The 27,056-nt window shown below is 39.4% G+C and overlaps 1 protein-coding gene across 6 annotated transcripts in view; it reads left to right on the forward strand.

Annotated features, from left to right (window-relative positions):
- Nucleotides 1–27,056, forward strand: part of plce1 (phospholipase C, epsilon 1) — a 124,160-nt gene that overhangs the window by 22,504 nt on the left and 74,600 nt on the right. For all 6 annotated transcript variants that reach the window (XM_036141807.1, XM_036141812.1, XM_036141808.1 and 3 more), the window contains exon 5: nucleotides 970–1,173. In XM_036141807.1, the coding sequence (XP_035997700.1) occupies nucleotides 970–1,173 (204 nt within the window). The remainder of the gene's footprint in view (nucleotides 1–969; nucleotides 1,174–27,056) is intronic.

Here is a 27,056-nt window from a genome sequence, read left to right on the forward strand (position 1 = left end):
ACGTATTAACACCCCTTAATTTTAGGATAAATTGGTGATGCTGTGAGAACAGCCGATCGTTGATGCTCTGATGGCTGCTTATTGTTCCCAGAGGGCTGAATTATGCTTGCAATAATTGTTCCTGTCTTACAAATTGTTATTGTGAGCGTGACTCAGCCCTCGGGGAACTGTAAACAGCCGTCAGACTACTAACGAACTGCTGTTAGGCTGATGGTCCTCTTTTGCATGTGAGCAACCAGTTTTGATTGCTCAACAAGTTTAACGGCGACAGCTATGTGAAGGTACTGCATCGCGTAGGTTTGCTGCTTTCCAGACTGTGGAAGTCTCTTGGAGAACAGAACAACCCATCCAAAAGACCTTCTTGCCTTTTTTTTTTGCTTGGATTAAAATGTTTTCATGTGTTAAAATTAGCTAGTTAAAGTCCAGATCTAAAACGAACAGAAAACCAGTGTGAAGACTTGTGAAAACACAGATCAAATTAACTGAACCAGACAGAATTTGAGCTGCTTTGCAAAGAAAAAAAGAGAGCAACAAGTCTACTGTGTTGACGTGTAAGGCTGGTTTAGGCAGAAGTCCAAAACTGTGCTGATGCAATTGCAGCAATAGGCGGTTCTATCAAGCTTTGACTCATGCATGCAAATGCACACCACACTTTCAGAGTTTTAGTTGTAAAAAAGCAAAAACAAAATTTCTTTGTCTTTCAGTCTCACTGTTTTTTTTTTTTTTTTTTTTTTTTTTTTTTTTTTTATTGCTGTTTTTTGTTGGTGTAGCACATAAAATCCCAATAAAATACATAAATGTTTGTATTTGTAATCTAACAAAAACATCCCGGTGTATCAATACTTTTTATAGGCACTGGGTGTATAGCAACTTTGTCTTTGTCACCAATTATCTGTGTTAATACTGACTATTATTAATACTATTTTTTTTTTAAATAATCTCAAGGGTTTCTTCATTTCTGTCCATAAGGTGACCAAGTCGGTGTGTACAGGAACCAGAGCAATTGTCAGAACGCTGCCCTCAGGTTGCATCTCAGAGGAATCCTGGAGGATTGTTGTTGAATACAGATTCTGGCATCCTTGCAAACAAGACCTGAGGCCAATCTTAAAACGCGGGGAGGATTTCAGAGGCTGCAGGGCAATGCTTCGCTCTGTCAGAGTGAACCCGCACTGGGTAAGAGCAACAGATGCATAGAAACTCTGATGTACAGTAATTTAATAGCCCATTCTGCTTGTAGGCTTTGGGGATTTTCAGGATTATTGCTCTAAAAAGAAGCTTTTTTTCACACATCTAAGCTAAGCTAGAAAAATGCCTCAAGGCCAGAGAGCTGTATCGGTTCATGTAAAAGTGAAAATTCTCCGTATTTGTTTTACCGAGTGTTACCATGATTTCAATTTATCTCTGATAAAGACCTATTCACTCCTTATCAGAGGTATAAAACAGGCTGGTGTCTGATAGATTCTTGAAACACATGAAGGAAAATTGAATTTATGCTTTTGTCCACGTTACGTTTTAGGGTTGAAGTTTTATGGCCCTGCGATCCCTCTCATCTCCTGGTGCTAAGTTTTTTTCTTAACTTATTTCTCCTCTTTCGTAATCCTCGCAGTTGTAAGTGCATAATAAATCTGCAGAAAATTCTGCAATCGGGGGAGAAAAACGGTTCCCGGCCATTCCTTAGCCTCTGTTTTTGTTGAAGTGTTTCGCCTCTAATGCATGGAAGATGAATAATTTGTAAAAGGAATATGCTAAATAGAGCACACACACACACACACACACACACACACACACACACACACACACACACACACACACACACACACACACACACACACACACGTCGAAACACACAGGCTCTTTGTTCAAGCTAGGCCCCTACTGTGGAAAATGATTTATTCTGTTAGTTCTGCTACCCGTATTACTGACGGGTTGAATGACTGAGCCTCTCTCTCTCTCTCCGTTTGTGTGTCTGGGTAAATGGACTGAGCTGAGTTGGCATATGTGTTAAATTTACAGCCACAGACATTGTGCAGAGATGGAAGATGGGGGGAACGGAGGCCCAAAACGCCAGTGGGCTATTATCAAGTTTCCAAAAGAAAAGTGTTTCGTAAACATGAAAACCTCTCATAGGAGCCGTTTCTCTTTGGCAGCAAACAATTGGAGACTCCACTGTTTTTCTCTTCCCCCCCCCCCCCCCCCCTGCCTTTTAACAGAATATAATAAGTGATAAGCCATGCTGTTCGGTCCTTGACGTGGAAATGTTTTGCAAGAGCTGACGATCAGCAGCATCACACAGGATGCTCTCCTGTGGTTTTAAGTAATCTTCTTCCTCCTTTTCCTGTAAAAAAAACTCAGAGTATAAAGAAACTAAAAGCCTCAAGACACATTAAAACATGAATTATTTAAGATTGTGCTGGGATAATAGTAACACTTGGGCTGTTTTCTGCTGTAATGCAGCCCAGGAGAAAATTAGGAAAAAGGAGTAAGACGCAGATATTATGTAATGAACGAGTAAACTGAAGAACTGAATTATGTCAGCTAATTAGTTGATTAGTAAATACCGTCCTCATGTGTGTAATTTAATCTTACAGTAAATCCATCTTATCTGCAAAGTTTTAGGTTTGTTAACAGCAAAGTTTTAGGTTTGTTAACAGCATAATGAAGAACAAAAGACCCAGCAGACAGGTCAGGGATGAAGTTGTTTGGAAGTTTTAAAAGATGGTTAAGTTGTAAAACAATTACCCAAAGCTGGATAAATCTCCCCTAGCACTGTCCAAGCCACCACCAGCAATGGAAAAAGTGTGATGCAACAGCAGACTTACTTGGCAGTCCACCTAAACTGACAGGCCATTAATCAAAAAAGCAGCCTAGAGGTCTATGGAATCTCTGGAAGAGCTGCAGTGAACGACTGCTCAGGAAACTGTTAGCCATGCACTCCAGAAATCTGGCCTTCTTGAAAGATTGCCATAGAGAAAACCTTTGTTGAAGGAAGCCATAGTAAGTCCTTATTGCTGTGTGCCACAATTTATGAAGAAGACATAACAAATATGCAGAAGGTGTTCTCTTCAGATGTCACTGAAATGGAATATTTCCTAACTACATGCAAAACGCCGTGTTTGCTGAAAATACCACTGCACTTCACCCTGAATTAACCTTTAATAGTGGGAATGGATTTCCTCAACAGTGACAGAGGAGCTGTTCATAGTTGCAGGAGAGATGGGTGGAGTTAAACTCAGGGCAATGCTTAGAGAAAAAAGCTAGAGATTGTCGTGGAGATTCACCTGCCAGGAGGACGACCACTGTAAACCTACAGCCAGAGCTGAAAGGAAATGGTTTAGGTTTAGGTCAAAGCTTTATCGTATGTTAGGAATTAAGATCTCCTTATTCAGTCTGACTGAGCTTTAGTCATTTTTAAGAATGGTTAAACATTTTAGTTTCTGGATGTGCAGAGCTGCTATCCTTTTCCTCCACTTCATGATTCTCTGTTGCTTTGTGTTGGTCAGAAAATTCCCAAAAAACAAATCGCAGCTTTTCCGCTTTATCATGAATGCGAGGTAGTCAAACGGAGGTGCCTTTGAAAGGTACTGCATGAGTTTGCGTAGCCACAACACAGAAAAAGCACTGTGCAAAGCCTTGGTGTGTGACGGGGGGGGGGGCTAGCTCGCCATAAAACACAGGGTTAACACTCGGGTATGCCGCGCTGTGGCTTTCTGGCTTGGCCGCGCTGTTTTTATGAACCCGTTGCGGTCGTACCAATGCGAGCCGAGTGAAGTTCAGGGAGCGATGGTTTAATAATGAGCCCATTGAAAACGGTGCAGTTGCCAGCTTTTCTCTTGTCAAAACAAAGTCGAAGCGGCTTCGGTGAAAGGACACCGGAGAAACAACGCTGAGCTACAGCCGAACATCAACTAGAGCTGGAAGAATATTTATCGAGGTTGTGCAAAAATCCGGGCTAAATGGGAACGTTATCGCTGTCCAGACAATTGAAAGTAGCAATGCTGGAAAGGCAGTTGGAGGAAAAACAGTGCTCGCACTCTCTGTTCTTTATTTTGACTATTGGGAACAGATGGAGCCATAACAACCAGGCTATGCATGTAATCAAAGGCAAATCTAAAAGACGGCTAAAACGGCATGTTTCTGTCATGTTTGAGCAGGTTTTTTGTTACAGTTTGTCAGAACGTACAGGATTCACCTTGAGTTTTTGGGAGACATCCTGCTGCGTTTGTTGCCTGAGCTAAGAAAGGAAGTCAGAGAACTCCGGATCATATGAAGCAGGGCGTCAGTGCCACAAACGGGGGGAAAAAAGGGAGGAGTAACACCAGAGAGGGGGAGAAAATTAGATTTTAGGAGAGGAAAAAGTGTAGAAAAAAGAGAAATCTGGAGAGAAGTGAGATGTGTGTTAGGGGGGATGGTAGCAGGAGCATTAAGAGAGGAAACCAAAGAAAAAAACAGAACGGTTATGTTTATGTAATTAATGAGGCCTGATGATGATCTACATCACCCTAAGTAAGTACGGAGTATTTTTGCCTCTGTGCTGCTTTCAAACTGGGGCTCAAATCCATGATATAATCCATTGTTTTATCTCCACACATGTTATAAAGTGGTAAAATGTGACCTGATTATTTTCTGGACTGCAAATCTGAGCTGGTTGGGCAAAATAGATGCTTTTAACTTTAGAGCAGACGAAATAATACTTTGCCCATTATGCTAATTCTTTTGGGACCTTTTATCTGCGTGCTTTAGTGACTTTCATAAAACCTCTTTAGGCTATCATTTGTCCTTTAACAGCATAATCTATCCCAAAGGACCTTATCTGCATTCAACAATAGCATTGCAGAATAAATTGCCAGTGTTGTATTTGCACTTATCCGTGCAGCTGCATCAAAATTGAAATGTCACGGATCTACTGTCCAACAGCCAACATTTGAAATAAAGCACCAGAAACAACAGACAGAGGCAGAGGTAACACCATGCTTTTGTTTTAAGCACAAGTGGTCTGATGGGATGCAGTTATTTCACAGGTGAAACACTGGACAGGATCTGATTAGTTGGAGGTAGGAGGCAGGGGGGGTGAAGGTCTAGACTCTGTGAAGAATGCAGAAAGGGGGGTCCCTGTTTGCTTTGTGGCATAACTATGTGCAACATCCATTTAACACAGGATAGAGAAGGGTTTCATTACCCTACACTGGTTTAACTACACAACGTTTACACACATCTGGAGAAGGGCTCAATCAGTCTGAAGTATACCTTCTTTTTTTAACTCGGTGATGTAAGGGTAAGAAACTAGCCGTCTTACAAACACAACACATCACATGAAGCTTTTTTTTTTTGTCACATCACAAAAACAAGCTTCACTGGATTTCTGGAGATCTAATGCTAAAGCTCAACATAAAGCGCTTGTTAAGTGGAAGGAAAACCATTTGTGGGTGTCCCTATTTTTGACATATAATTGTGTCGAAAGTGTGGCATATATTTATCCCATCAATTCTTAAGTCTTACAAAATAATCTCAATTAGACGTACTGTAGGTCAGGACTTTGACTGGACCATCATGACCGATACATGTCCTTTGATCTAAACCATTTCACCTGTTTGCTGCTATCCTGCATGGCTTGTGGGAAAGAGAAAATGGCATATCTTCTCATTTTCTCCTAACATAAGCTTCTTCCTGCTGCTTTGTTGAACGAACAACTAGTGGCTGTCTCCACTAGATGTTCCAAGCTCGGGATATTGTTTTAGAGCCAAATCCTGTTTAAACATCTCCTCAAGTTTAAGCCAGACTGAAGGCGATTGGTTGCACAGGATTTTAGTTATAGTGGTATTAAGCTAAAATGGACAGAAGAAAAATACATGCCAAACTTTTCAGGTTGTTAACTGTAAGAGTCTTGAATTCTTTTTTCAAGACACAGTAAATGTATTTTCCTTCTATTAAAGTCGTAGTTTTTAGAATCAGTGATCCATTCTTCTCCCAAGGGATGAGCTTTGCTTTCCTGTTTCCCTCAGAATTTCGTGTCATAAGTTGTTTTACTGCCAGATTGTTTCCAGTTCAGGTCGAAGATTATCCCCAATGGAGAAATGTATAAAAATGTCCTGTGCGGTCGGTCACGCACTACCTCCCCATATTTGTAAAACATCTTATACCCTATGGGAATGTTTGTAGCATGTGACGAACATTATGCTGGGTTACTTAATGTGGAAGTTTTAAATGCCAGTTCTGCTTTCTGTAGGTCGGTTCATAATCGTCAGCTTTGGTCAAGGAATCAGATATTTTCTTATCTTGTTGACAACCGTTACAGTATTTGTGTTTATAAAAGTTCTTCAAGAATCTTGTTTTCGTTCTGGTAACAGATCTATGGCATTTTTACAAGCTACTCAATACTGATACAAAAATGATTTGCCTCTTGATGTTATTGAAGTCACCAACGATTTAGTTGAGATGAAATGTTTCTTTTTTGACCATTAGAATGTTTATGTTGGGTGTCCTTGCTAACTACCAATGCGTTTATTTTATAATGGTTAGATATATTGTGTAATCTACACTATTTTGGTACATGATTTAAACCTGGGTCGAAAAAGAAAGGAGTCTTCTGAAAAAAACAGGAAGTGAAGATGTCTCTTCTGGCAGTTCTTCACTTGTTTTTTTATTTAACATTAATTAACATTATTAAAAAAACATCAGTCTTTCATACATGCTAGTTGTCTATAAACCTCTAGTTTGCTTTCTTGAATGCTGTCTCCTCGGGCTCTTGGCTGGTTAAACATCCATTTAATATACAGGTTATTTGTACCATATAAGCCGTTTAAGAGCTCAGGTTGCAGCTCATGTAGACATAACTATATTGTGTTTAAAATGAGTGTTTGAATTGTAGTTAGTGTTGCAATATAAGCCGTCCAGCAAATATCCGGCTTTAAAATGGCATCATGGCATAAAATAATCTTTGATTGATTTTCCAGGTGCTTGAAACAGACATAATTTCTTTTCTTATCAGCCGACAGTTTGGTGTCCATTAGACCTTTTAAACGTTCTGTTTATTTGTGCAAAAAGTGACATAGAACATAAACTTTATTCAAGTTCAAATGCCTCCTTTTTCATCCAAATCCATTAAATGGCTCTAAAATACACCCACACAATTAGACGTGCTAATAAGAACATTAATGGGGATATGGTTATATTCACATCTAGTCCTTAGGCAATTGTCCATTTTCTCCCTAAAGTCCATTTATAATGTTTGTTTATGTGTTTAACTGAAGAGCGTTATCCATTTACACCCTTTGCTTCTTTTTGAATGTACCGACTGAAAATAGATAGCGCTGTCGGTAGAAAGGGGGAAAAAAAATGTGAACTTGCTGGAGCATGACTAGAACATTTTTGCCAAGGGATACTATAGCTGTAAACATTGTTGGTGTTGCAAAACACTTGCTGTAAATTTCCTTATGTACTGTGAGATTGCAATTGGACCCGGGCTGGGTATCAATTAAAATTCCAAGAATCAGTTCGATTCCGATTCTCAAGATTTGGAATCATATTTTTTCGATTAGATCCGATCTCAAATTGGATTTCTGGTATTAAAAACATTTTTTAGCTGGTACTTGAATTTCATGACTGTATAGTTATGCACATTGGCGGCTGGCCAGTAGGGGGCGCTCGGGCGCCGTCCCCTTTAAATCGTTTAGATAATAAATGATTTCTGAACTGCAAAGCACTTAGAAATGTATTTATTCATACTGTGTGTCCAATAGACATGTTAGAATTTATTAAAATAGTAAATACATAATTCTATTTAATTGCTCACATTGTGCACACTTCCTTTCCTATGTGCAGGGCGCCGGTCTAATGGGAGTGAATGTAGGCGCAGCAACTTGGGCAAGCACGTGATCTGAGGCTGACTTTTAATTGGTTATCTAGGGTTTTCCACAGGGCGCAGCGTTCTGTTGTGTCATTACTGGTAGAGTGTCAGTACTGGCTAATTTTTTTAAAAACATTGTGTGATTGGACAATCCCCGATTCGACTGATTAGCGCAGCTGCAGTTCGTTAGGTCGATTCACGTTTACGTTTGCAAAGTGGAGTAGTCTCAAAATGAGAGAAAATTCTGTTTTGTCTTTACAAAAAAATGCTTTTACAAAGTGTTCACTTGAAGAAAAAAACAGGATAAAGGAACTTGGACCGGATCGTCTTAATTTACAAATTCAGCAGCAGGCAAGTGATCTCTCCACTCCATGGTTGGACAAAGCAGTGTAGGTAGTAGTCAGTCAGTGAAGAGGCGTTGGATACTCAGTGTAGAAGACCATGAAAGGATTGCTGCAGAGGTGAGTTGTTGTGGAAAATCACTGGTACACTGGTTTATAGTAATGTTATTTAATATATTAGGAAGATGTGCATTGTAGTTAGAAATACCTTTTAGTTGTGTCTATGCTGTGTAGGTATGTTGATATAATGTTTGTCAGCAAGATATTGGCCATTGGCCATGTTGTCAACGGAGAAAAGACTAGTCACAGAGATGACTGACTTTAACAAGAATATAATTGAGAAATTTGCTGGGCAGAAGGAAAGGAGGGCAAAATTCATGTTCAAATAGTGCTATTTTTTAAGATTTGTTTTGTTTGTTTTTCATTTGTTTGTTTGTGTGCGCCCCCCTCAGTTTTTTTTTAGCACCAGCCGCCACTGGTTATGCAACATATTGATAGTATCAATCAGTATCATATTAACATACTGCAAATACATAAAGTAATGGTAGCCAGTAGTGGCTGTAAGGATCAAACCCTCTTCTTGTTCTCACAAACATGCTGTGGGGCAGAATACCCAAACAGATCCAAGGTAGAAAACAGAGGACACCAGATATATGTACAGCTGTTATTTCTATTCAATTCAATTAAAAAATTCCTTATTAAACTAAAAGGTTTGGACACTATCCTGGTGCATAATTAAAAATTCACATCCCGGACTGGAGTGTGAAGGCTCCTGTGATGTATGCTTCTGACCACTAGGGGAAGCTTGCCGGTTTTGTTGTTGTTGTTTTTTTCCTGCTGAGGTCTCAGAGCAGAAGAAGAACTAATAGCTAAAGTCGGCTCTCTGTGTGCTTTACTGCTATAAACAGAATATTACAGCTCCCACCTACTTGGGCGGGCTGTGTGCAGACTGTGAGCCGCGCTGACTCTCAGCGGACCTTTTACCGCCATAGTAGAGCGTACCTGTTGACTTTATTTCCTGTGACAAACGCAACTCAAAGACGACTATGACAAAGATGTTTACTAAAGGAACTGAAGGTACATTATATGCCATGTTATATGCTTATAAAAAAGACAAAAAAAACATTTGATCATGATAAAATAAGGTTACATACATGTATCCATCCTGATACTTTATAGTGTTTTAATAGCCCTTTTTGAGCCTAAATAGAACCCCAGCAATGGGCGCGATGAGCAGATATAAACAGAAGTTGCGCCATCTACCGGCAGTATCGCAGAACTATCAGAAAGCAAAAATCCCTACTAAATAATGCCGGACCGAGCCTGACACTCTGCAATGCCTCACGGTAAAGCAGCAGCTTGGCAGGATCGAAGACCAAACTCTATTAATTACGGCGATCTACAGCAACTTTGAGAGCCTCATATCAGAACATCATGGAGAAAGAAAATTCCCGTTCATAAATGGAAGCAGGGGCAAAAACCAATCAATCAATCCATCGATCTTTCTATAATGTTTGTACTTCAGACTCTAAAGGCTTAGCAGAGGATTGCTATCACTATTATCACAGTATTAATAAGGACGTTTACTCACATCAGTCAACTCTGCGGTCACATCTGAGCCTCGGCAGCTTTAGCTTCTGCTTCAGCGAACATCAACGTTCATACTGTATTCCTAGGGCTATTAGTCTTTTCCCTCTTGGAATCACATTTCTTTGCATTTTTTTTTACACTGGATCTTGAACCTTTCTTCTCTGTTTCCATTACTTCACCGGGAGATGCTAATAGCCATTAGCAACTTCCTTGTTTATCGTCTGCTGAATGCGCACAGTGTCCTACTTCCGTTGTTACTATAAATGAACACCAAGGCCTTTATTTACTAACAAACTGAGCAGAAACAAAGCATAAAACACCAAAATAACAACTAATATGCCAGCAGGACGGGATAATCTTTCAGTGCATACATAAACTTTGTATGCAACCAGAGTGAGCTACTTAGGTATAAATAAATAAAAAAAGTCAAATAACATGGGTATGCATCTTTTGAAGCAAGTCTTCTTATTCAGAGCCTATTGTTCAGACTGTTTTTACTAGACAAAGTCAGGCTGACAAAGCCACAAAATAGCCACAAATAAGACAGACTTCAATAATAAAAAAATATAATAAAATTAGTCAACAACAAAGATCTCCAACTTACTACATAGGGTCTTAATCTTATATCTCTTGGCTTTAAAATCAACCTAAAGCAGATTTTAGCAATGCATCCTTTAATTATTTTGTAAGAGAACCTAATGAGCAGTTTTGATTCTTCTTCCCTGAGGAACACACACGCTCCTACCTCTTCTCATATGTCAAACTCATTTAGCCTTTTTTCTGATGCCGTTAACTCTCGCTGTGTGTGTTGTACCTCTACAAAGGAATGTGTCGAGCAGGCCACTTTCATGCCCAGCTGGGTGTTACGGCTTAGTTAGAGATTATAGTGTATATGCTGTGTGTGTGTGTGTGTGTGTGGGCGCGCGTGTGTGTGTTGCGCATTTGGATAATTGTCTGAAGAGAAAACGGGCAGGCCGGTAAATATCTAGCATACCTTTTTGTGAGGAGTACTGTTTTTGAGAGTGACAGCATTTCCAACAATGTGACCTCTCTGCTCCAAAAACATGGTCAGTCCGTCGTTCGCTGTGTTTTAGTTGGTCTCCACTCTGATGGAGCAAAGTTGGCTGTGCTGCACTTGTTTTTGTTGAAACACATTTCATCCGTTTGTTTTTGTGGAATTACTGTGGGGGGAGGGAGGGTGTCAAACCTGCACGTGTGGATGTGTTGAGTGGGTTAAAGTGAGTGTGTGTTAGTTGTTCGCTCAAGCCACATCTCTGTGACTCTGTGGAAAATTGCTCTCATTGACATCTAACACTGTGTCTGAGCTTAAAACTGGAGGCCATGAAAATTTTTTTTTATCTGATTTTGCAACCAAAAGTAAAAGTGCATGCAGCATTTCCTTTCTAAATAGTTGGCAAAGTAATTTACTCTGATGGAGATTTATGAACATGCTTTTTATGTAAAATATTACCTAAATACACACTGCAGTGATACATGACGTGTGATAAATGTTAACGTGACTTTCACCTCATGCTTTGTAGCGTCTGCCTACGTTAGACATATGTCTCATACAGTTTTCATGTTCTTATAGTGATGTAATCCCATTACATTGAGCATTTCCCTGGAAACATTTATGGGAACAATTAAGGCCTTCACCGCAATAACATTTGCATGAATGTGAACCATCAATATACTATGTAAATGTATGTAAATATGTCAAATTAGAGGATAATTGTCTGCGTTTTCTTATCGTTGCACACAAATAATGACACGATTGATATATATATATAAATAGCCCACTGCATCTGTTATTTTAGCTCTTTAGTGTAATTCATAATTTGTGTGTTCAGCTTTAGAGTTCTAGAGGACATTTAGCTAAAACTAAGCCTGCAGTTTGATGGAGACTAATGCTTTTAATGGCATGCTTTCATCCACCTAGCAATGGTGAACAATCTCTATTCTGAGAATTTAAACTGAAAGTGTATTTGATTTTAATCGCTTCTCAAAATTGAATACAGCTGGCTAAAGTTAGGACTTTCATACTGACTGAAAGCTTGGATATAATATTTAAAAAAAAACATTTTTTTACCTTTTGATCAAAAATTTGTATTGCAGTCTTTTATGGTCTAAATTCTGGTTTCCAGGTTTTACAAATAAAGCACAAAAAAAAAAACAAGTGTGACTATATGTTAGCATTGTCCTCACAGGCATGAAAGGTAGTCTTTGCTGCCATCTAGTGGTGTGATGAAAATACTCAGCTGTTTGAAATAAGTTTTTACACAGTTCTGATTGCAAAACACAGCTTACTGAAATAGAAATTCTTGGCATAGAAGTTAAAGTACCTTACAGACATTTAGCTCTTTAGATTACATGTAACTCCTAAAACTGTGATATATTTTATTGTTAGTTTATTTATTCACCACTTTTCATATAGCAAAGCAATTGAAAGTGCTTTATAGATTCAACAATGCAGATAAAAGAATATGCATTAGATATGTGTATATCAGTAACTGCATATACCAATAAAATAGATACATATTAATAATGTTAATATAAAATTAGCGATTGGAAATATATTTTATAATTCAGTGTAAAAGTCTTTACTTAAATTAAATTTCATTGCAGATTTGTGACTTTAGTTTATGTATATAAATGCAATTACTCCAGTTAACAGCTGAGAAAAGATATACAACTGTTAAAACCTTTAAGGAATCACATGAATATATTAAACATGTGCTCCTAAATTGCATTCAGAAGTTGGTAAAGAACGAAACTCCCTATTATTCTAGTCACGATGTTTCCTTCCCTGTCAGCCTTTGTGTTTACAGCAGGCTCAGGCGACTCTTTCTGCAGAAAAATACATTTTCTTCTTTTATCTGGCTTAATGAGCTTTGAGGACTGACACGTTAAATACTTGGTTGTGTCAGCAATTTAAAGAAAATTAGAGGAGCTGCAGATAATTGAGGTTTTCTTGTGTTTGTCTGGCTTGGCAGAGATCCTTTTTGTTTTGTTTTGTTGTCGTTTGTCAGTACTTTTACAGCTATCCACTAGAGGACAGCAAGGCTTTTTTTTAAATTAACTGGGCTTTTTAGTGATTAGCACAAACTGGGTTGTAATATCTATTTAAAAAAGAATACTGAGATGTTAAAAAAAGGAGAGAGCTGGCTTTTATCTTTATTAGAGGTCAACGACCCCATGTTGACCTACAGTACATTATTCATTTATTTGTAATTGTTAGGGACTTTTGTATTCAAGACCCTAAATGTAACACATCTGCTAATGCACATAAATCTAATCCCTTATAATAAGGTCAGCATAGCAGTCTAATTAGCTAAGTATTGATCAAAGAAATGCAAAGTGAGGACAGGCCAGCTGCTTGCTTTGTTCTCTGACCACTTTGATGTCAGCTGAGCATCCAAATGCTTAATTTTTCCACTCCCAGCAGACAGAGCCAATAAGACAAGCTGTGTTGCTTTAGTAAGCCAGCGACTGCTGTGACTTTGGGGATTTTCCATTTGGGAAGAAAGCTGCCTGAATAACATCTCTTCCTTTTTAAAGTTTTATTCTTTACAGAATTTTACATTAGTTGGGTGGAACTGTATTTCCTTGAATTTCTCTAGTCTGCGTGTGTCCGGACCTACAAAATGTGATGCGGGGAATGAAAAGCAGTGATAAGTCAATAAAGTCTTTGTGGGTCGAGCCCTATCGATGCACTTGGGCAGTGAAAGGTGACCCGAGTTGTTTGGTCCGATGAAGAAACTACAAAAGCACAAAGTGATAAAAAACTTTTTGCTTTGAAATGCAAAAAAAACCCTCAAATATGGTCTGCAATTTATAAAGATAAGGCAAGTAAACGTCCAAGGTAAGGTTATTCTTCAGGAAAAGTTGGGCTGGGAAACTGTGGGTTCTGACATTCATGTTGATGATGTTACCTTGAAACCAACCCAGCTATATTGTTTATGACCAAAAACAACCTTTTCCTGGGAGGCTCTGTCTAAATGTAAATCCTCCCTGCCAAGATGGATTTATGCCTGATGCCGTTTTGCCATTGAACGCAGTGAAAGCTTCTCAGGTCTGGTGAACTCTATGCCTTGACAGGTGGGTTGCCACAATCTTCTGGCCATGATCCATCTCCTCTTTGCTTCTGATGAAGCAAGAAAGGCCAGAGAGCTAACACAGGAGCGCTGTCTTAGGCAGGAGAGCTTTGACACTGGTCTCAGGTTGCCTTAGAAACAGTAGCGGACAGAGTTGCCAGGTCCTGGAGGCTGAACCTTAATCACGATTGATTTGACGGTTTAATGTTACCTGAAGAGCCAAGCTGGCACCTGAAAACAGTCCAGCAATCGTGATGCTCTGTAAGTGATGTGGGTACAATAAAAGCACACGTTTTATCAGGAACTTCTCCTAAATGGACCATTATAAGTTTGCACAGAATTAAGTGCATTGCCCTGTATAAAGTATTCATACGTTCTGAAGTTTTCCACATTTTGTCACGTCACAACCCCAAACGTTAATGGATTTTATCTGATAATCTGTAGAACTGAAAAACAATTATGCATGTCTTAAACTTTTTTTTTTTTTTCAAATAAAATACATATACTCAGGCCCCTTTTACCTTAATTCCCCCAAGTAAAATTTTGGGCAACCAACAGCCCTCTGGAGTGATAATAAGTCTGCAGAGTTCACGCTGTATGTGATTTAATCTCAGCATACCGTATATACATGGTAAATTGGAAATGGACTGAAAATGTCATGCTGACCACTCAAAGAGCTTCAGACTGTAGCCACATTTCACCCAATCGCTCTCATTAACGTGCCCACATTCAGAAACCAATACACAGATCAGTAGGCAACTCGAGGTTAAGTGCCTTGCCCAGGGGCACATTGACATGTGACAGGAGGAAGCTGGAATCGAACCCACAATCTTCCAAGACAACTACTCAACCTATTGAGCCACAGTCACCCCATGTGTTCTGTGAAGGCCTCAGTGGTTTGTTGGGGTACTTTGGTGAACAAACAGCATCATGACGATAAGAAAAAAAAAAAAAAAAAAAAAGCTCAGGCAGGTCAGGGGTAAAGGCTTAAAGCAGAATTTGCCATTTATCTAAACTGGCAGGGTGGGCAAAGAGAGCATTAATCAAAGAAGCAGCCAAGAGGCAGGCATTAACTCTCCGGCGGCCTTAGTGTGAGAATCTGTGGATACTGCAAGTATAGGTTGAGTATGTTACAAATTTAGCCTCTGTTGAACAGTTCCAAGAAGAAAACCACAAGGTGCCACAAACTGTGCAAGAGTCGCATCAAGCTTCGGAAAGAGGATGGTCTGGTCAGATGAATCCAAATCTGAATTTTATGCCGTCCACGTAGCTGTGGAGGTGCTTTTTTTCCCCCAGTGGTGACAGGGAAGCTGATCACAGCTAATGGAAAGATGATGAGCTAAAAAATAGGAAAATCATGGAAGAAGAAAGAAAACTGTTGGAGGCTGCAGAAGACGTGTGAGTGGGGCAGAGGTTCGTCTTCCAACACGACCTACATCCAGAGCTACTTTGAAATGGTTTAAATTGAAGCACAATCATTTGTTAAAAAGGGCCTAGTCAAAGTCCAGACCTAAATCACATTGAGAACCCGTGGAAAGGCTTGACAATCTATGTTCAAGGACACTTTCCTGTTTAACTGAGCTTAAACTATTTTGTAAAGAATTATTGAGTCTGAGGGATTGAATACTAAAGCACGCCAGACTAAACACATTTTTTATATTTTCAATGTCTGAGCCATGTTTAATTCTCCTGCAACTTCGCAGCTGCTTTCTGTTGGCCTCACATCAAATCCTAATAAAATACACAGTAGCTTGTAACGTGACGAAATGTCAGAGAGTTCAAGAGGGTGTGATTACTTTTGCAAAGCACTCCACAAGTCTGTATTATTCAGCCGGCTACTACTTGACCGGGAGGCACAGGTGTTGAGGAAGAGAATTCTGTAAATCATTTCTTCTCCTTTTTATTAAAAAAATAAATAATCAGCTGCGGTCGGAATGTTGTCGGTGTCTTTGTGAAGCACCGTTTTTCAGCTTCTGTTGAGCTGTCTCTCCATGAAAACAGGGTGGTCTCCTTTGAGCTTTGTCTGACAGTGCTTACACATGGAAGCGGGGGCCAAGGGAAGGATCGATTGAAACCTCGTAGAACGGTGTCTCCTCCGTCTTCTTGTGTTTAGAGTGTTCTCTCTGATAAGATCTCCCCTCGTGTCGCTGGGTGGTGATGGGCTTGTAGCCTCATAACCTAATATGGGGGTCCCTTCTGCATTATGGAGCCGTCATTGAATCTCTGTCTTCTGTCCCCCTTTTTTTTTTCTTTTTTTTACCCCTCCCTATCTTTATTCCCTGCCTCTGATTTTCTTTCTCTGCTAGTTTGAGCCGTGTACAGACCCCTTTCACTCCCTCTCTTCCTCCGGCTCTTGTGCTCTCTTACACTCGAGCCTTCTCTCACTTCTCTAAGTGTGCGCAACAGTCTGAGAGGGACTGGAGCTTGATGGTCTTTCTTCCCTTCTCTTCAGTTTCTCTGCCCCCGTTTTGCCTCAGTAAGTAAACTATTTCCTACAAGTTTTTGATGTGCTTGGTGAAAAAAACCTTCCGTCACGTTGTGTGACGTACGTTTTTGTGCCTCTGAACAGTTTTTCGGTGAAATAAATGTGTGCGGGGTTGGTTAAGATTTATTTGTTATCCTGAGTTGAACATGAGACAATTTCTTTTTTCCTTTGGGTGGAAATGTCAAAATACAGTTGAAGTTATTTACTCTTTGGTGCACTTTTATATATAATATAAAACAAAACAGAAACAAATTAAGTTGTGCAAAAAGAAGCGGTTTTTTTTTTTTAGAACGTTTCAATGCAATACTGTACTTTTGTGTTTGAGTTCTAGAATGTTGAAGTTGATACGTAATCGAAGTAAACTCACTTCTGAGCTCGTAGTACTAGGGCTGGAGTAAATTTATGCCCTGAACCGTTGAAAGTGAAAAGCATTCATCATCAGGCTTATCTGTGGATGTCTGAGCGGAGCTGTATGATGTTATGTAGGAGAGCGTAGTGGCTCGCTGTAGTATGACATCATGAGAACTGTTAGTGGGGGAGTTCACTGTGCTTGGGGTAATAAGTTACCCAGCTTTATTTAATTTTACCTAAAGTGCTCTGTCATTTCTGACTTCCCGAACTCTTTTCCTCGTAATGATCTGTATCACTCTTGGCCTTAATTTTTGCTAATTTGGGGTTCTTTATCTTGTATCTAAAGGTTCTCTTTGGTACCAAAATCTTTTCACAACAAGCTCTAACCTACTTTACCACCTAAGATGTTGTTCTATAACGGCTCAGAAGCAGGTTAAAACAACTGAACTGAACTTATAATGAAAGTTCCTTTGAAAGTTTTAAACTTTTCTCTGGGTTCTATGTCATGTAAATTTCCCTCTAATTGTTTTGGCTAATTGGTAATTAAGACATTATGAAGTTTAAAGTGTCAAATGGGTAATTAGATTTTCTCTAAAATAACTCAAATGTTACGTTACACATCGACTGATCTCACACGGTGTCATGTAAATAATAAGCCGCTTAGAGCAGGAATGCTAGAAAAATTTTTCAAAGTGCTGTTTCCAGATCCTCTTATATTATAGTGTGGCTTAGAAATGGTTTAAATTGATAAATACAGGTCAAAAAGGGGGGTAAGAATCGTCCACAAAGTTCTGATCAGTACATCTGTAAGTCTATCAAAACACAATTAATTTAAAATTTTATTTTATTTCTTTAATTTCCACAAATAAAGTTGATCCATTTCTGCATCAATGTTTTTAATACTTAAGTTTTTTGTTTTTTTTGCTCCATTATATTGTTGCTTTAGTTGTATTTACAAAGGGTTTCTGCTCATCAAAGAAGCCATTAACTGATAAATTGAAGTGTGTTGCAAGCATGAGGCAGTTACCGTGGTACATGGCAAGATTAACTTTTCACAGATTTTCTGTCGTACCGTTTCCACATTGTCAGGTATTTCTAATCAGATGCAGAGGTAAACGCTGCAGTCATGGTTTGTTTTTCTGCCCAACTTGTTGATGTAGACTACCACACAGTGTGCAGTCTTAAGTAACATCTATGTTTTAAAATTAAAACAATGATAAGTACAGTGCCTTGCGAAAGCCCAAGGAGCTCTCCAGACAAGTCAGGGACAAAGTTTTTGAGAAGTACAAGTCAGGATGGGGTTAAAATAAAATATCTAAATCATTGATGTTTTTCTGGAGCACCATCAAATCCATCATCTTCAAATGCAAAGCTCATGGTACCTCAACAAATGTGTGAGGAACTCTCAGACCTCAGAGAAGCAGCACAGAAACCAAAGGAAACCCTTAAGGAGCTGCAGAGCTCCACAGCAGAGACAGGAGGATCTGTCCACTGGACCACAATAAGCCGTATATTCCATAGAGCTAGGCTTTATGGAAGACTGGTTGGAAAAAATGTGTTGAAATTAAGTGTTAAAATTAAGAAGGCATGTTTTGAGTTTGCCAAAAGGCATGTTGGTGACTCCACACATGTATGGAGAATGTGCTCTGGTAGAAAGTACTCCTGGATCAGCACTTCTGTTTGATGTGTGTACGCTCATTCTCAAATTCCCAGCAGGTTGTGGCAGATGTCCGTTCACACTAAGCCTGGTTCTGCTGGAGGTTCCTTCCTGTTAAAGGGGAGTCTTCTTCTCCACTGTTGCTACATGCATGCTCGGTATGAGAAATTGCTGCAAGTCTGTGTGGCAAATGACTCGATACAATCCGCTGGGTTTCCTAAAATAGAAAAGTTTCTAACTAACCTGATTCCATAGAATTTACTTCGTAAAGAGCCTTCAGTGATGGTTTGTGGATTGTCGCTATATAGATAAATGGAATAAAACTGAATGGTGGTTGTTGGGTGTTCCAGTTTACGTTGACTCTAATTAACAGAATCAATCTGTCCATAGTGCTTGCCCCTGACCGATATATTTTACAGCTCAGAAGCCTGTGCAACACTCGTTATAATACCCTAAGCTTGTTAAAGGTGTGAGCCCGGGCTCAGAGGTGAGCCCAGCTCCTTGATCTGTAGTGAATTGGTTCCTTGTGAAATTCAACAGGAGATTATAATTCAAGTCACCACTGGCTGCTCTCTCCATTTCCTTTGTCGTGCTCCCTGTGTTTTTCTCTCTGCAGGTCCCGTTTTGTGCTTACTCCTCAGCTATCCCTGTTTTTTGTCCAGTCCTTTAAAACTTTTTAAGACCTTCCCTGTAAACTCTGCAGTTGTCATTGCCAAGCCAGATTGCCATTGCATATTTTGACTTGCAGTAAACACGTTTTGTTTTCATGTTTATCATTTTTGGCTTGACTGATTTGGCTGTACCTGCTTACATAAACGTATAAAGTGTGTAATAGAAGACACTAAGTAGAAGCTTTTGAAGCGAGAAGCTTGGACTTAAATCTGTGGGGTAAAAAAATCTGCTTCACCATATTTCACTGTGTGGGCTTCTTGAATATGGAAAATATCACAATTCTGATTATTTTGTAATTCATTAGTTCATCTTTGTGTCAACATTACTCAATTAGATGGAAACGCAATGCTTTTATAGCATTCAAAGAACAATATTTTTGTTTTCAAATTCAGCTTTCTACCTGTAAATTATTCCAAAATCCACTTTTTTTCAGTTTAGCATTTTTTATAACCTAAAATGTACCTAATCACATGGCTTAAATGCATCCTTAATAATTCATCAGCAAAAAGTTTATTATAGGTAAATTTACTGGAAAACACAAACACAACTTTTTGAGTATAACAGAACCTTCTGTGTTTTTGTGAAGTGCTTGAAAATTTACCCAACAGCCAATTTATATTGGCATAGTATTTATAACTATGTAAAATGAGTCTTTTAGATGGCTGTGAAGGAACTTAGGCTCACTCTTTTTTTTTTTTTAAGTCCCTTTTTTTTAATAACTGCAATTTGGGATGTAAATGTAAAATGTTGTTTGGTCTAAAATAATTAACTGAATTTGAAATGTTTTATCTTAAATAAATAACAGCATTTGATTCACACAGCCACATGTTCATGTTTTAATGCGATTTGTAGGCTCCTTAGTGGACACCAAGGGAGAAAAAGAAAAAGTAAAAAAAAAAAAATTGGAAAAAATAAATAAAAATTGTAACTCCGCCATAGTGTCTCTTTATGGTTTGCCGGTCCCAAGCCTGGGTAAAGGAGGAGGATTAGTATTTTAATAAAATAAACATTAATTAAAAAAAAAATAAATAAATAAAAAAATAAAAAAAATATTAATGAACAGAAAAAAAGTAGCTGTATATATTCTAAGTGTTTTTACTCACTTTTTGTCTCTCTCTAACAACGTTATTTCTCCCACAGCGTCAATAACATGCACATCATGTCATGCAAATTATGCAAATTAGGCGATGACGTCATTCAGCGACTTCTAGCGACGTTTAGCACAGCCAATAGCTACTTTCCTTATTGAGAAGTTGGCAACACTGCTAATAGATAAGTTGATTCCCGTGGAACTCGAGGGACAGAGGAGAGTGAGTATAAATAATGTCTAAGGATGAGAGCAGGAACAAAACTTTGATAAATCCCCGCTCTCTGGACCAAACGGCAGATATTTATTCAAGTTTTTACAGGCCTGGAGCTCCCACAGAGATCTTTTTTTTTTTTTTTAACCTCCTTTTTCTGAGTACATAATGTATTGACTACTTTCAGGATTACCAACTGTAGCTTTAAGATCACAAACTCATGGCCAGACGCTCTCCTTCAGGATTTTCTGCTAGAAAGCAAAATTCGCCACACCATGGTTGAGAAAGTATAACCATCCTGAAACATTGCATTTATTTTATACCAGATGTAAGTGGATGCAGACCTTCCAAAAAGTTCCACTTTTGTCTCAACAGTCCACAGAATACTTTCCGAGAAGTCTTAGATCTTCAAGATGGGTTTTGGCAAATATGAGCGGGGCTTTTGTCCTTTTTCAGTCAGCAGCTTTCTCTTTCGCTGTCGTGCTCTTGAATTATAAACACCGATGCTTGCAGTGCTTTTAGATTTTTGGGTTCGTTTGTGACTTCCTGGATGAGTTGTTGTTGTATTCTTAAAGTGGACTCCGGGGAACGGTTACAATTTTTGTGTGTTATCTGCATTTGTGACTAAATGTGATTTGTCAGAGTCCTTAAGTCTCAGAGATGGCTTTGTAAACCTTTTCAGTCTGATAGATGCCAATGGCTTTGTGTCTAGTTTGTTCTTGAATTTCATCAGATCGGGTCTTGATGTGTTGGTTTAGCCTTCGAATTGTTAGACATTCTTGATTCTACAGGTCTGGCAGTAATCAGGCCTGGGTGAGGCTAGTCAAATTCAACTCAGCTGTCTGAAAAATGCAGTTCATTACTGTTAATTCATGCTTCACCAAGGAGGCCATCTGTTTTTTTTACATCAGCAAAGTTGGCTTGGATAGTCTTTTCATCTTCATAAATGAAATCATCATTTGAAAACAGTTTGCTCATATTTATTCCTGGTACGTTTCTATGTTCCATGCATTTGATGATCTGAATTATAAATAAGATGTCAAAACAAAAAGAGAAGGAACGCATAGGTGGCGTGAACACTTTTTCACAGCGCTGCATTCTCACCCGGATCATTTGGAGAATAAATTGATGTACGGATTTGATTAGTTTTAAAGCCCTGAAGTCTGTGTTAAGGAGGAAATATTAAAGAATGCTCTGCAAACATTTTCATAGCCAAGTCTGTCCTCTAAAACAAGGTGGTGAGGAGAAGCAGACCTGGAAAAAATTCCCTCACTGTGCCCACTAAATATAAAGGTGATGGCATACTCAGAAATTTGTCTTGCGTTAGAATAATTTGTTGTACGTAAAAAAAGTCTCTCTGTGCAAAAACACTAATAATGGTAAATATGGGATAGACACAAAAAAGGAAATTTCTCAGACAGCCGTGAGTTTGCACAGGCAGATGGTGCTGGAGAGAAAACATTACTTTGTGAAGGCAGCGATGCAACAATAGGTTAGATCAGAGCAGGATACAGGAAAGAGGTTGTCTCCTCCTTGGTCATGGAAAGCACAATTAATGGTGGCTGTTCGTTAACCTCTCGGTGCATTTATATAAACTTAAAGCACCGATTGCAGAACATTGAAACACATCCTAACCACCCGGTCCCAATTTAGCCTAAGTGAGGATGTCTGCTTGGCATGTTTGGTGGTTGTTGTCTTTTCATTTGGTTGACTCTCTCCAGGAAGGCTTTGGAAACGGTGTTGAGTTGCTGGGATACCAGAGCTGCCGAACATACCTGGCCCGTGCACCAAGTACAGCTGTTTTAAACATCCTTGTCGTTTTGCGTTGGCAGAAAACCTGTGAGACAGATTGTCGAGCTCCTCTTTGCAACCGACTGAAATGAAATGCAGCTCACGGAGCTAAGGTTTGAAGGTTTTGGAATAAGGTCTGCCTCAGACCTATATGTTCTGGTGATTTACAGTGTTTTTTCTGTTTTCCCGATAAAGCTGCTTGATTTATTCAGCTGAGCTTTCAAAGTGTTTTGTGGAGCGATGCTGCACAGTGGCACCGTTGCCTTGCAGCAAAAAGGTCCTGGTTTTTGCATGGAGTTTGCATGTTCTCCCTGTGCGTGCGTGGGTTCTTTCCGGGTACTCCGGCTTCCTCCCACAGTCCAAAAACATGACTGTTGGATTAATTGGTCTCTTCCAAATTGCCCTTAGGTGTGTGTGTGCATGGTTATTTGTTCCATGTGTCTGTGTGTTGCTCTGTGAGGGACTGGCGGTCTTTCCAGGGTGTACCCCGCCTCTCGGCCGATGACCGCCGGAGATGAGCACCAACCCCCAGCCACCCTGCAACGATAAGCCATTACAGACTTATGGATGAATGTTTTGTGAAAAAGCTTAAGTTCCTAAGTTGAAACACTAAAAAGCTGTAAACCACTAATTGAGCATGACATTTAAAACATTAATATTTTGTCCCATGCTTTTTGTTATTTTTTTTCATACACACATCACAATGGATCATAATTAAACTGACATGTTGTTAAAGTCGACTGTATAAAGAAATATCACAAGTACCTGGTTATCAGACACCAATGTGCTGCATGCTTAAGTTTCCACAAGTTCAACAGCAGCTTTTTAAATGAAATATAAGTTGAGTCCATTTGTGTAGCACTTTCTAGTCTAACCGACATGGATTAGGGAAAATCTGTGGTTCACTGTTTTGACTCTTGAGGTCAAACTTACAACCTTAAAAAGGCAAAGATTGGGAATCGCTTATCTAAACACTGAGATGTACCGCAAATGCTATTTTCTAGGAAAGCAAAATGCATTTGAAAACTGTGTCTTTTCTATTAGACATAACGTTTGTCGAGTCTAACGTAGCAATATCTTACCTGCTGAGGAGACTGAGGTCTTTTGGAGTGCAGCAGCTGCTCCTGATGAACTTCTTTGACTCTCTGGTGCCATCAGCCATGTTTTATGGTGTGGTTTGTTGGAGCAGCAGCTTATCTGTAGCAGAGAGGAAGTGGCTAGATAAACTCATTAGGAGAGCCGGTTCTGTCCTGGGATGCCCCCTTGGACCCAGTGCAGGTGGTGGGAGACCAAAGGACTGTAAGAAAAATCACATCACTGATGGACCATGTCTGCCACCCCATGCACGGAGATGCTGCAGAGCTCTTTCAGGGACAGACTGCTGCACCCCAGATGCTCAAAGGGACGCTTCTGCAAGTCCTTCATCTCAGCTGTTGTTAGACTTTATAATCTCTGCTGCTCACAACAAACATAATAACATGCTGATGGTTGCACGGGTTCTGATCTGGTCATGAGCCATTCAAACTGTCCCTCAGAAGCTGATCCTAGTTTGCACCTGACTTTTGCTATTCTGAGTGTTGCTTGTACAATCGTGTATATGTTTTATGAATATTTTTCTGACATTGTTGTGTAAATCAGCTTCTGTATTTTCTTCTGTTTGATTTGAATACTTAATTTTTACCCAAGTGTGTCATATTATCAATAATTGTGCTATACTTTTGTTTTACTTTTACATTTATTTTGGCTTTTCTAATGAGTTCATTCTCTTTTGCTTTAGATTGTTTCTTCATCACTGATTTAGTGACTGTGTTTTTGCTACCGTCATGCCTGAATTTCCCAATTTTGGGGCAATAAAGTCAATACTTATTTCATCCTATTTTAATAATACTTTTTAGATGCACTGGTAAAAAACACTGGTTTTAAATACTAATTTTGTGATTTCCGTTTAAGAGCTATCATTAATTGATAAATATTTTTTTCTACATTTTGGTTGAATAGAAAAAGGACCTTTCCTCATAATAACAGTTAAAAACAAAGGCGTTTTCTCCAAAATGAGTCGAAATTACAAATTGGTCCATCTGTGCTTCAGTATAAATCTACTGCTAAAGTAAAACCCTCCAGGTTATGAGTTGTGTACATTTGCACAAATCAAAACCAAACTATATTATTTAAATACAATCCTTTATAAGACGGACTACTGCTCTGTATGTAAAAGATAAGAATGCAGCAAATTATATAGACATTTTTTACCCAAGATCCATTCAAAATAGTTGCCTAGCGTCCAATTTATCATATAGATAGATGCATGGAAAGGGCATAAGTTGCCAGGTTCAAATCCCACAGAGATTTTGCCACTAAGCAAAACCCTTAGCTCCAGAATGCTTCCTGGGAGCCACACATTGGAAGCCTTAAATAAAACAAAAAAGGGATAGGTGATACACAGAGGACAGATGTCTTTGGAATGTATGTTGCAATGACTAATAAAAATGATGACGATTACATATGGTCACCAGATGATTTCTGAGGGCCTCCCTACAAGTTTTATCATCAAACCACCAGCCTTCTGCTGTTTTGCCAAAGTCTGACTAAAAGCAAGAAATCAACCATGATTTTCTGCTGTTACCTCAGCTCTAAGTCACCAAATTATTTTGGACAGCTACAGCTACCCTCTACTCTGTAGAGCACTTCTAAAAGTAATTTTGTGACAAAACAATTTATTTCTGTCCTTTGAGCATCAGCCCCGTGGGAGAGAGTGTCTAAGGGCAGCTCCGTGTTAACGTGATTTGTCTAATCCCATGTAAGCACTTGTGTTTAATTTAATGATATTATTACCAGATAAAACACGGTGGCCTTCTGCGAGTTCCTCTGTGTGCAGTAAAAAGAAAAATAGAAGGGAAGTTTCCCTGTTGTGGCATTTCAAAGACAGATCAGATCTGTTGTAATATAGACTCAAAATAATTCATATTATATGATACAGAGTCAGGGGCTTTCTGGAAGACTGGATTGAAACGGCGAGTTGGTACAGAGAGGGTTAGCTTGTGAATATGTGAACTTGCATAAGGCTATTTGGAGACCTAAAACTAAAAACATTTAAGGTATGAGTGGTTGGATTTTTCGTCCGGGTGGCTTCAGCTTCTCGCGTGTGTCCTGTGCGCTCGTGCGTCCTGAATGTGTCTGTGACATACAGAACGGCATGAGCCTCATAGTGTTTGCATATCTGCTTTCTTGCATGTGTCTATGAAGGTGTCTTTGTGCATGTGCATTCCAGCTCAAAGTTCAGTAGAGTGTGTCGTTGCCCTCAGTCTCACCACGCTAATCCTCTCCTAGAAAGGCTGTTGCCAGGCAAAGAAATTACCTAATGGGGGGGCTAAAGGGACTCACCGCTGTCTGTTGGTTGTGTGGACTTATTGTCAGTTTTCTCCCGCTATTTTCAGCAAGTTTCAACTTAGAAAAACAAATAAAATCTAAGCTAGAGGAAATTTTGCTGTCATTGTTTAGTTGTTAACATCATATTTGGGCTTTCAGGGGCTAGCCTAGGTTGCAACACATAAATAAGGTTGAACTAAATTAGTACAGTGGCCCCTAGCAGTTGTAATGTCCCTATTATACAGAGCTTAAGCCATTAGTGCTTCCTGTATACACACTGCAACATGAGCTGGAATCCTCTATAAACGGCGACTGTCTTAATACAGCTTAAGTTCTACTAACCGGCTGAAATGCAAGATCACTGGTAATGTAATCTAAGCTGAAAAAGGGACATGCCGGATGTATTGATGTTGGATGACCTGCACACTACTTATGTAATAGAGCTTAAACACAATTATTGTCCCAGTGTCTCGTGTGACTGCGGCTATATAGCAAACCAGGGTGCCTCCTAGATTCTTACACAGTGATGACAAGAAGAAAACACCCTTCTTTAATTCTAGGGTTTACACTTCATGATATTCTAGTTTCTGAAATTATAAATTAAATAACAACCTGCACTTGATTAAGTTCTATAAGAGTAGGTGTCTGGGGAAGGTAAGACATCAGCTGTTACCATAGAGATGCGATTGTTGCTAACTATGCATCTGGAAACTGTTTAAGGACAATTTCCAAAATATCTCTAGTGCCTTGTTTTACAATAAGAAAGATATTCCCAAGTGGGAAACCCTTAAGGCGGTAGCAAATCTTCCCAGGAGAAGAAATCCCAGCAAAGTCACCCCATTGTCAGAGAAACTGTAAAAAGCCAATAGCTTAATCTTAGAACTTACAGGCTACATCTAAAATGTTAAAGTTCATGACAGAGACGGACAATATAAAAGTGTTCGGTGTTTTTCTAATTCCACTGTTGTTAATTTATTAATATTATTGGGGAGATGGGGGATGGGGGGGGGGGGTCTTCCACTGGGATAGACACATGAAGAAAGATTCTTCTTTTTTTTAAAAGGCCATAGCAGCATGACTTATGCTGCGTTCAGACCAAACGCTTTTTGGTCTTTTCGCTGAGAAATGTCAAGCCTCCTGAACGATGCCCACTACCCTGAGGCAGATGGACAGACACTCTTCAGCTGAAATTGGGTGCTGAAATGCGGGCACCGATGCCGGTCAGCAGGTTGTCAAACTGGGCTCGGGTGAGACGTAAATGGCGCTGAAGGCGACCCTCGTCAGCGTGCAGCTCCTGCAGCAGGTGGTGAAACTCACCAAACTCAAAACGCCTCTGAGTTATTTGTGAACTGAGACACGGCCCAAATTATATTATATTATTCAGTAAATACAGCCAGGCCACTCTTGATTTCATCCGCAATTTTCCAAAGAGTCCGGCAGAGGAAAAGAACAGGGTAGCTCCTCCCTACAGGAGTCACTTTATCAGAGCGTTGAGGCTCTAGACAACGCGTCGGACTTTTATGTGCACAAGCAGCCAAGTTGAGCCATTTGTTGCCTTTTTGACG

The sequence above is a fragment of the Fundulus heteroclitus genome, chromosome 10, assembly GCF_011125445.2.
Source record: "Fundulus heteroclitus isolate FHET01 chromosome 10, MU-UCD_Fhet_4.1, whole genome shotgun sequence".
NCBI classification, from domain to species: domain Eukaryota; kingdom Metazoa; phylum Chordata; class Actinopteri; order Cyprinodontiformes; family Fundulidae; genus Fundulus; species Fundulus heteroclitus.